We start from the raw sequence: 11,659 nt of genomic DNA, 5'->3' as shown, positions 1-11,659 counted from the left end.
CTGGGTGGCTCAGTTGGTTAAGCGACTGCCTTCGGCTCAGGTCATGATCCTGGAGTCCCGGGATCGAGTCCCGCATCAGGCTCCCTGCTCGGCAGGGAGTCTGCTTCTCCCTCTGACCCTCCTCCCTCTCATGCTCTCTGTCTCTCATTCTCTCTGTCTCAAATAAATAAATAAAATCTTTAAAAAAAAAAAAAAAAGACTGAGTAATATTTTATTGTGTGAATATACCACATTTTGTTTATCCATCTACTGATAGATACATGGGTTGCTTCAACTTTTTGGCTATTGTGAATAATGCTGCTATGAACATGGTTGTACAAATACCTCTTTGAGACCCTGCTTTTAATTCTTTTGGGTATATACCCCAAAATGGAATTGCTCGATCATATAGTAATTCTATTTTCAATTTTTTGAGGGACTGCTATATGGTCTTCCATAGACGCTGTACCATTTAAAATAACTCATTTTTGAAGATTTAGTATCACTATGAGTTTTGTTGATTCTCATGGTTTAATTTGTCAAAATTAAAAGATGTCTTGTTCTAATGCTTCTTAAGCAGAGGTGAGGAAGACCATTTTTATTTAGGAATTAATAAGAACTTATAGTAATTTGTAGGAACTTTTCAAGACAAAGGACTATAAGCTTAAGAAGTTGCTATTTCAATACTTCTATATTTCAAAGGTAATTATAAAGACTTTATATTTAAATATTTTATTTTATTTATTTGAGAGAGAGAGAGAGAGAGACAGCATGTGGGGAAAGGGAGGGAGAGGGACAAGCAGACTCCCCCTGAGAGCAGAGCCTGATTCAGGGCTCAATCCCAGGACCCTGAGATCATGACCTGAGCTGAAATCAAGATTCAGATGCTTAACTGACTGAGCCACCCAAGCACCCCATTATAAAGACTTTTTTTTTTTTTTAAGATATGTTTTTATATGTGGAAAAAAACAAAACCAAACACCTTGTAGCAAACTATTCCCAAAATACTAGTCAAGAGTGCTTGGAAAACATTTGAGCCTCTTCTGTTCCTTTACTTATCCCATTGTGGGTACCTACCTTTTAGTTTTTGTTGTGGCCATATTTATCATTGTACATGCTGTTTATTTTAGGATCATATTGGCCACTTGAACTCTATAGGCCATCACTAACACAAAGTGGATTGCTTTTTCTGCTAATGATTATGCATATGCTCTGTATGCTCTGCATATGCCACCATTGTAGAGTTTAAGGGCTTCAGCCTTGGAGCCAGTCTGCCCAGCTCCACATCCAGCTGTATAATTTAACAGTTGTGTAGTTGTGGGTAAGTTATTAAACTTCCTTATGCCTCAGTTTCCTCATATCAAAAAAATGAGGATAATCGTATGGAGAAATAGTAATATATTTATTATACTGTACTATTAAATATACTATTGTAGCAGTTGGGCTGGTAAACAGTTCTCTGTTGATTTAAGAGAATATTGTTGAAGAAAGCATGTGTGATTCACGTAGGTTTGTATTTAATATTTAGTATAGAATTAGCTTTTTAAAATTGTTGAAGCATTGGTTAACTATATCAGTTTTAGATTAGTTAAGATTCCTTTTCACTTTTTTCCTCCTTATTTGGGTCTTCATCTTACAGCAGACTGAAGAGAGTGGAAATCAGTCTTTTTACTACTTAGTGCTAAAAAAGAAACAAATGATAATGAGATTTGGGATTTGTCTGTCTAGAGATATCCTGTAGGAATTAATTAATCTTAAAAGCACCATTCGAGTTCTGAGACTTTTCTAAAACCAAACCATGGTATGATATTATGATTTCCCTGCTAGGTAACAAGAGAAGTTAAATACAGTATTATAAAATCTTACTAGAAAAAATAAATAAATAAATAAAATCTTACTAGAATCAGATTATAATTGTGTCCTTTTTTTTTTCCTTTTGGCACCCAAAAGATTTAATGATATCCCATCAAAACATGAGAAATATGTGTGTTTGGTTTCTTGAGTCTGTATTCTTGGGTGGGTGTGATTAGTAACAGATGGTGGTGTTGAGAAGAAAATCTTCACTTTGAAGAGATACAGGACTCATTAATATAAACTGCTTTTGAACAGTTTTTGTTTTAAAAAGTGTCTGGTTCTAATACTGTGTTCACCACCCAGGTACTCAGTACATGTTGATTATAAGACTACTTTTTAAGAATGAATTAGATAGATCTTTTTTTTTTTTTTTTAAAGATTTTATTTATTTGACAGAGAGAGACACAACACAGCGAGAGAGGGAATACAAGCAGGGGGAGTGGGAGAGGGAGAAGCAGGCTTCCCGCCGAGCAGGGAGCCCGATGCGGGGCTCTATCCCAGGACCTGGAATCATGACCTGAGCCGAAGGCAGACGCTTAACGACTGAGCCACCCAGGCGCCCCAAATTAGATAGATCTTAATAGTGTTAAGGAATTGATGGATCCCTAAAATGAACACTTCTCAATGGGAGTCCTATTGGTTATTCTGTGACAACCCAGGAATATCCCTACATGAGATAATATCTCATGTCTCTTTTCATGTCTCTACTTGAAGTTCTAATCATAATGCTTTATTAGAATTTGATATAAACCCCCTAAAATTGGACGTGGGGTATAAAGATGAACCCAGAAACTTCTGCATTATTCTTCAAATTAAAAAAAGCAAGGATGAAGAATGGATCAGTCTTAATCAAAGTTACAGACTTAACATTATACCATAACTAACCAACAAAAGTAATTGGATATCTAAATAAAATAAAATTTTTCTATATGGAAGCCTATTAAAAACAACAACAACAACAAAGGGGTGCCTGGGTGGCTCATTCAGTTAAGCTTCTAACTCTTGCTTTCAGCTCAGGTCATGATTTCAGGGTCTTGAGATATAGCCCCCTGTCAAACTCTGTACTCCGCCAGGAGTCTGCTTGAGATCCTCTCTCTCTCCCTCTCCTTCTGCTTCGCCCCCCCCATACTTCCTCTCAAATAAATAAATCTTAACATAAAATTCAGGCATCAAATTTTTTTTTAATTTTTCATAAGTTTCCATGTAGAGAATGGAGATAACCTGTAGTAAGGACCCTCTTGTGCTGTGAAATGCCTGAAAAAGCATTTCTTTATGTAATGATGAATAATTATAGTCAGCACTTTTAAGCAGGATAATTAAAGTTTGGGAACCTACCTGGCAAAAGTTCATTTGGTGTAACTTCCAAAGCCAGCTGCTGAATGTGCATGTACAAGCAATATTTATTTATGTAAGATATAATCTGGGATGTGGCTCATCAGAATTTTTAAGACCTAGATTTTTGTTCTGGTATCACACATTATATATTTACTCATGTAAAATCATAAGTCTACCAAAAGATGGCAGATTTGTGCTTCACAAGTTTCTGTTACAATATGAAAATAAATGATTATGGTCATTTCTACCTTTTTACTACTGTATGTAGCACTTTCTATTCTCCATTAGAATACGATATTTTTACACAGAAAAAAAAAAGTATGCTGAGGTTTTATGAAACTGACAGCCTTTTTTGTTGTTATCGTTTACCATTTTGGAAAAATAGTCTTTCTGTGTATTGGCTTCTTTAATTTGAGTTGCTCTTAAATGGTTTTCTTCAAATGACCATGAATAAAACTGCTTTTTAAAATCTCATTATTTAATCTTATTTTAAAAATCTGAGAAACGTGAACCAGAAAACTACTTTCCTTAATTTTTTTAAAAACAATCTGAGCTTGCTGAAAGAGATCCTTTCTTTCCATAGGCAAATTTGGCCAAATTCAGCTCCCACTGCTGAAACATGGACCTTTTTGCTCCAAACTGAAGGGTTCTTTCATAAGGAAATCTAAGCACTTAGTATTTTGAATAGTGGTTTATTCAAAAAGAACTTGATGGACTCAACAAAGTATCTCAAATTCTTGTTTGTCTACCTCTCCCCATGGTAAACCCCTGAACATCAAGTGTAAATTATTTGGTCTAGTTATCTGAAATTAAGAAACATGAAGTTAAAAGCAGCTATTTGGAAACAAGTTTGTTGTTTCTGTCATGATTTGGTAAGTATAACTGGCTAATGGAAACTGGATGGTTTAAAAGATGAATTCTTTGGGGGAAGAAGTGAGCCTCTCCACTGTAAATCAGTCATTGTAAAAGAAGTAGTGTTCAGTAAATGACGGCCACCTAACTTCTATTCTAGAAAACTGAAAAGAGCATTTCTTTTCAACAGTGAGACACATAAATTAAAAGCTCCTAAAATATTTGAAATTGTGTGTTTTTAAATGTGCTGTTTAATACATGTAGTTTATAGAAAGGAGAGTTTTTCCCAGAAATACTCAAAATGGAATTTATGCAGAATTAGCAATATAGCACTATTGGCTTCCAAGGCTCTTGATTACAGAATTACCTTTGAAAAATGCATTAAAAGCATTTTGTCCCTAATAGCTGCTATTTGATTTACTACTTGAGCATACTTTACAAAAAGAGAAAAAGGAAGATTTACATAACCTCAAAATAGGTCCACTTCAGCTTTTGATATTTATGCCTGAACATACATAATTATTAACACTATAAAGAGACTACCAAGAATAGACTTCCAAATACTAGATACATATACCAAAAGTATTCTCATATGAGGACTGTTTTTTTGAAACCTGTTAACATTTTTGCAGAGTCATTCCAAGGACCAGAAACAATTTGATAATGGCATATCAAGAATTAACACATAGTCTGAATTTATTGCTTTTTGGGCATTCAAAACAGCTGAGATTGTTAAAGAAGAGAGTGTGCAGTACTGTAGAAGAACAGGGAGGATCAGAATCCAACCTATTTTAGCTGTATTTCTGACATCCCTCTCAATAAATCATTTACTTTCCGTTCTCTATCAGTAATAATAATATGTAACATGTAACATATTACATTTTTTAAATGCTCAGGTTTACTAATTGCTTGATAGGGGTCCTCATCTCAATTGCTTAATAGTTTTATCCCGATTTTATAGTTGAGAAAACCAGAGAGGGTAAGCAGTTTGCCCTAAGTTAAGCAAAATGCCCTTGCCACAGCTGGTGAGTGGCATTGCTGGAATTCAGATCTGCGTCTCTGCCTCTAGAGTCTGTCTCTCTATTGCTTCTCATAAATGTTTGTGATTTTTCTAACCTACCTTCAAGGGAATGATGTGAAGGAAGATAAGATAATGTATGAGAATGTACTTTAGATTTCACATAGTATGTAATTTTCAAAGTATGTATAATGATGTTTCCACGTGGGTGAGATCTTAATCATGTTCAATGTTTAATTTTCAAAGCTTCATTTAAAGGACAAAAAGCGATTTGAGAAAGCAAACCAAGATGCAGGTCCTGGTTTGAATCTTGAAGAATTTATTGCTTTTGAGCATCCTGAAGAAGTTGATTATATGATGGTAAGGAAGAAGAGTTTTAAGAGAGTTCTTGAGTGACCAAAACTTTAAAACCTGTTTTTTTCTAAGTCATTAAAATGAATTGTATGGGGCAACTGGAATTTTAAGAGACAGCAAGATCCAAAGTTCTCCCCACTTAAGATAGGGGTGGGAAAGGGTTTCTGGTGGTGGGGGGAGGGGTGCTGATGAGAAGGTAGAAGGTAAATCTCCATCATATGGAGGGAGAAGGTAAATCTCCCATCATATGGAGGGAGAAGGTAAATCTTCCTGGCTGTTTTGTCCTGCACAGCCACATTCCCTTCATTGCCTTCCTTTTTGTAGCTTTCAGACTTTTCTCTGTTTTCCAATATCAGTAACATCAGTATTTCCTGTTTAGTTTACAACATCACTTGCAAAAACTTTGGCTCTGGGAAAACTTACCACCTTTGGATCCCTTTTCATAGGGTTTTAGGGGGTGATGAAGCTGCTACTGACTAATGTGTTTATAGCAAGAGGCATAATGAGTCTTCTCATCCTTTAGTACTTAAAAGAAGTACCAGTTCTTCAGAACTTTTGTTGAACTCTACATTTAACTCAACAAACATTGATTGAGTCCCTACTATGACTTGGCAAGCTTCTTGAGAAGAGAAACTATCATGTTGGAGAGTAAAGACTAATACAACAAATAGCTTTGTAGAAAATAGACTAAGTATTTATATTAAGGTTTATTGTCTAGCCTCAGCCTCTAGCTGTGTGGCTTGGTTCTCTGGATATTTCAGGGAGGGAAGATACAGCTTTATGTTAAATGGGTCATGGTTAGAAGCTGCTGCCTTTGAATAACAAGGGTGCAAATAACATTTTTCTCCATAGCTCAGTGGCAAGACACGACTGTTGCCACCACTTTTGCCATTGAGGCTTCTGGTTTCTCACTTGGTACAAAATACACAACCTAATTTTAGAACAGTGCAGAGCACAATTTGTTCAAGTGCCAAAATTAAGTTGAGACAAGCTAATTGCACCCTACCTAGCATGGCAGGCAGAGCATGATGGATACTGATTATCTGGGGAATTAAGGAATAATTGACTTGAAGACTGGGGAGGGGAATGACCAGTGAAAGCAATGAAATAATTTGGGCATACCGTGCTGCAGTCCGAGAGTGTGATGTGGCAATGGCATGAAATGGACGTGAACATCGTTTTGAAGGAAGCACAAGCAGGAATGTTGACTGACTAAATAAGTATGAGAAGAGAAAGGAAGAGTCAGAGATGACTCTGAGATTTTAAGCTTGTGTAAAATGATTAAAATGGTAGTACATTTGACAGAATGGGGTGTGTCAGGATGGGAAAGGATGTTCTTTGATTGTGCCGAGTTGGAGTTGATTGTAGCACATAAGAGGTGTGATCATAAAGTGGTGTCTCATTTAGAGCAGCTTCATTAATTCGTATTTACCTTAATTTGTTTTGGTGTATCACTTTTTCCATTTAAGGATATATTTGATAAAGGAAAAGGCAGGGTGCAAGATCAACTAGGTGATTTTGATTTGGATTAAAAGTTAGAATTTAGAGAAACTTTCATTCATAAAGTTCCAAAATTTATTTTAACCATGGCAACATTATTGAAATAAGTCTGTTGTTTCCCAAGAGGATAACTTGAATGGAAGAATAGTCATTTTAATCAGGGATTCTTAACTTATCTTGCATCAAGACTCCTTTAAAAATAAAGAGCAGTCGGGGCACCTGGGTGACTCAGTAGGTTAAGCATCCGACTCTTGATTATGGCTCAGGTCATAATCTCAGGGTTGTGAGATCAAGCACAGCGCCCGGCTCACACTGGGTGTGAAGCCTGCTGAAGAGTCTCCCTGTCTCCCTCCCCCCACACCCCTCCCTCTTCGCAGTCGCGTGTGTGCGCACGTGCACTAGTGCTCTCTCACACAAAAATAATAAATAAAAATAAGCAATCTATGGACTCTGTCCCAGAAAAATCACATATACTCATATACACAAAATATGGGATAATAATTTCAGGAGATCCTCAGATTCTCTAAAAGTAATCTTTGGATCTCTGGTTAAGATCCTGATTTCTATATGTAAAATCTGTAACATTTGATTTTTTAAAAAGTAACAACTTGTATTTAAGTGTTATTTCATACAAATATAAAGGAAGCCCTTGGGTTTGGCTAGAATTGGAGACTTTTGAGAATATATTTTCGTTACAGTTGTGTTGCTAGAATCCAGGCTGAAAGGTATTTGGGTGGCAGCAGGTAGTGAGGAAATGAGAATAATAAACGTAACCTATAAGAGACCTGGCATGGGAGAAAAGAAACCAGGATGGTAATTAAAGCGTGCAGGGGACTTGAATGTGTTTAAAGGCATAGAAGAAGGAGCTAACAGAGAAGAGAGTGGAGCCTTAGGAGAGGCCAGAGCTAAAAGTGAAAGAAAGCACTCAGGAAATGAGAAAGGATGGGATCTAGGAAGACTTGAGGGCTTCACTCTAGAGAAGGGGGAAAGATAACTTTAATTCCTGAGATTGAAGGAAAGGATGAGAGGAATAGGCATAAAAATAGAGGTAATTAAAGGGGAGAATGCAATGCTGGTAAACAGGCATTTCAGAAGCCTTGTACCTTGTTTGGAAAAATGGGTGGGTCTTTGCCAAGAGAGTATTTGGAGAGTATTTCGGTAAGACTCAAAGTGGAGTTTTCAAAAAACAGCTTTAGAGTATGTGTTAGGGAAACTGAGGCAGAGACAGACTTCCAAGCTGCAGTGAGAGCCCACTGAAACGGGAAAAAATTATAAGGATTAGGTTTATATTTCTGTTTCTCTTTCTTTTAGACTTTATGATTCTGAAATAAAGGAGAACGTGATGTGGGTGTGCTGTGCAGGGTGGAGACTGGCAAAGTAAGAAAAGGTAGAAGATATAGGAAGGTAACAAGGGAAGAACCGAAATAGCTGGCCATTAAACAGGTCATCTTGGGTCCCGTATAACTAGAAATCGTGTAATCTTGGGGTTAGAGAGGACTGGTTGATAAGCCATGATAAGAAAGAGGAACAGATTTGGGGCAGTTTGGGGTGGATGGGGTAGATTTGATGGAAGAGGAAGCAGGGAGGTGTAGGTTTATGGGGCCTGGCACCTTTGCTTTAGATCTGGAGGCAGAAAAACAGTTCTGGGCAGAGGGATCCAAGATAAGGGTTCTTTTGGGGTGGTTAATGGACTGGAGGGAAAGTGGAGTTAAGGAAGACCAGGGTAGTAAGAGGTGTCCTTTTGGAGAAGGAGGGAAACATGCAGAAAATAGGAGTTTGAGTTTAGTGCCGAGGTTGTTTAGGAGGGCAAAGCAGAGTTCTTCTCGCTAGTAGAAGCTTAAAGATGTTGAATTTAAAGCTACTCAGTACTTGTGGTTTTATTCCTGTCTCTGAATTCCACTGTTTAGAAAGACAGTTTGCAAGAATGGACAACAAAAATGATTATTCCTAAAGAAGTTCTATACTGGAATAGATTCAGGTGGTGGTGGGAAAATTTTGTGACTAATTGTTTTATTTTGGTTTTTTATGAACATGCAACAGGAATTTGTCATTCAAGAGGCTTTAGAAGAACATGACAAAAATGGTGATGGATTTGTTAGTTTGGAAGAATTTCTTGGTGACTATAGGCGAGATCCAAGTAAGTACCCTGGGTGTGTGGAAGGAGGGAAAAAAGCATGGAATTAAAGAAGAAAGGAATTGAGAGACAGTCTTGCTCATTGAGAGCTGTGTTTGACAGAGGAAAATGGAACAAGAAAGAGGTGCGCCTGATTTTTGCTTGTTCTGCCAAGTTAGATATAATACAAGCAAAACAGAAGGACTCAGCCTACGTGAGAACGTGGTCTCGCTCACTTTTAGTTCCATGTCTGGATTCAAAGATTTTTCTTCCTTTTCAAACAAATAATGTCATTCTCAATTCAAATGGGCGAGAAAGTAAAGGTTGATATTTTTAAACAAAATCCTGTACCTTTGCATGTAGATCTTAAAAGAGAAACAAAATACTATAAATACGGGTGTAAAAGGTGTCTTACTGAGTGTTTGAAATTTGAGGAGTTTGCATATGCAGCTTTTTCTATTCACGGCTGTCTTTTCAGACAGAATTATTGCTGAAAAGCATCACTTCCTGTGAATTTCACTTTAAAATTACACATGGTATTACTTGCTAAGCACATGTAGGAAGCTTTATATAGTCACACGATGTACATAAAAACATTACCCAGCTCAACTGTGGGAAAACTAGATACCAGAACAAGTAGCAGCAGTTAACAGACTTACTAGTTTGTGATAATACACATCGATCTAGAAACTCTGAGCCGTTTAAACTTAAGTGTCACTTTGGAAAATCATATAGTGTGTACTTATGTCAGGACTTTTCAGATAAGTAGATCTGTTTCATTGGGCTTCCTTTATGTAGTAAGCTTTAAGTTCATTTCCTTTATTCTAGGGAGTACCAAACTTCTTATTGGATACATGTTACATTCTTGTGATATTTATTGTTTTATTTTTGCCATTAAGCAGCAAATGAAGATCCAGAGTGGATACTGGTTGAGAAGGATAGATTCCTGAATGATTATGACAAAGATACTGATGGCAGGCTTGACCCCCAAGAGCTGTTGTCTTGGGTAGTACCCAATAATCAGGGCATTGCACAAGAAGAGGTGAGTGTTACAAAGTGACTATATACCCCTTTTTTCTCCCCCAAATTAGGTGCTAGTGATAGGAAAGGAAGTTCAAAGCCTTAAGCTGAAGAGAGAAGTACTAGAGTTGTTTGTCTAGGATCCGTGCATTGCTATTTCTTGACTGAAATCTGTGAGCTGTTTTAGATTATCAGGGAGACAAGGAAGTTAAGATTATATCATGTATTAATTTGACCACACAGTGAATTGAACAATTAAAGTTTATAATTTACCTATAGGGGCCCAAAATGGGTTATATTAATTTGGTTTAACCTTGAGATATCCTAAATAGGAGTTGAGTAGGGAGGAGGCAGAACCTAGCAGAAATTAAGAAGGAGGATAATGAGAAAAGCGTAGACAGCCCTGGTTATAATATATAGTATTTTGAGATACTCAGACAGTAATGAGTACTTGGCATACCTGAATGATTTTGACAAATCAAATCACATCGAAACGTGAACATCTTACTGAAAATACTTATTATACTTGATTTATTTTGTTTTGTTTTAAAGGCTCTTCACCTAATTGATGAAATGGATTTGAATAGTGACAGAAAGCTCTCGGAAGCAGAGATTCTGGAGAACCAGGACTTGTTTCTTACCAGTGAAGCTACAGATTATGGCAGACAGCTTCATGATGAATATTTCTATCATGATGAGCTTTAATCCCTGGGTAGATCTAAATAGGATACTGTCTTCTTTTATAATTTGTTACCAGCTTTACTTTTGTGATAAAATATTGATGTTATATTTTACACTCAAGTCTTACCACAGTCAAAATGATCTTAAATGTAGATTGTAATTTTGGCCTTTTAGAAGAAAAATGAAACAAAACCTGGTATTTATTTCAGAATGTATTGAAGAAATAAAACAATATTATGCCATATGACAACAAAATCTTTCCTAAATATTCCATCTGTTTAGTACTGTATTGTGGGATATTTGAGTTCTATTTCCATACTTGAAAAAATGGAGGATTTTAGAGATGCCTGAACAATATTATTTAAATAGTATGTGACTGAGCTATCAATTTTTCTTTTGTTTTAAGTAGATTTAACTTGGGAACTGACAGAAAGGACATTGTTTTTAGATTTAGCATTTTGTTTTAAAACCTTTAAAGGAACCTTTAGAAGGACTTATACCTCACATTTTAATGTTGAGAAGTTCTGCTTACTTTTAAAATGGTTTCTATAAAGGGTTTTATTGTATGAAATAGAACTTTATATTTTTGCATATGTATAGATAGTAATTATATTTAATGTGTAACTATAGCATTATGGTGTGTGGAATTTGACATTGTCCAGAACTCTTCATTTTTGACTGATTAAAAATGAAATGTCCTATCTTTTTATATGTTTGTTTTTCTTTGATCTCCCAGATAAACCTAAAATTTAGAATAGGTTTTGTTGAATTACACATTATCTTACCTTATCCATTCCTATATTTGGGTAGTGAGTGTTCTCCAACCTTGAATTATTCTTGCTGCATATTATTTTGGTTTTTTTTTTCCTTTTTGATAAAAGAATCATGTTACAATTGAATGTATACCTGACATATTTCAGTTGCTGTTGTAACAAATGTGGTTTTGCTGTTTG

The 11,659-nt window shown here is 36.1% G+C and overlaps 1 protein-coding gene across 2 annotated transcripts in view; it reads left to right on the top strand.

Moving 5' to 3' along the window:
- Window positions 1–11,415, top strand: part of RCN2 (reticulocalbin 2) — a 15,912-nt gene extending 4,497 nt beyond the window's left edge. Inside the window, exons 4-7 of one of the 2 annotated variants that reach the window (XM_081829632.1) lie at window positions 5,285–5,398; window positions 8,933–9,029; window positions 9,908–10,047; window positions 10,578–11,415. In XM_081829632.1, the coding sequence (XP_081685758.1) occupies window positions 5,285–5,398; window positions 8,933–9,029; window positions 9,908–10,047; window positions 10,578–10,730 (504 nt within the window). In that variant the 3' untranslated portion in view covers window positions 10,731–11,415. Of the gene's footprint in view, window positions 1–5,284; window positions 5,399–8,932; window positions 9,030–9,904; window positions 10,048–10,577 lie in introns of both variants that reach the window. The other variant, XM_081829631.1, reaches the window with a different exon arrangement.
- Window positions 11,416–11,659: the final 244 nt, after the last annotated feature.

The sequence above is a fragment of the Leptonychotes weddellii genome, chromosome 9 (genome assembly GCF_054177405.1).
Source record: "Leptonychotes weddellii isolate Sample4059 chromosome 9, ASM5417740v2, whole genome shotgun sequence".
NCBI lineage: Eukaryota > Metazoa > Chordata > Mammalia > Carnivora > Phocidae > Leptonychotes > Leptonychotes weddellii.
Note: the sequence above shows the minus strand (reverse complement) of the source record. Positions and strands in the feature narration are given on the sequence as shown.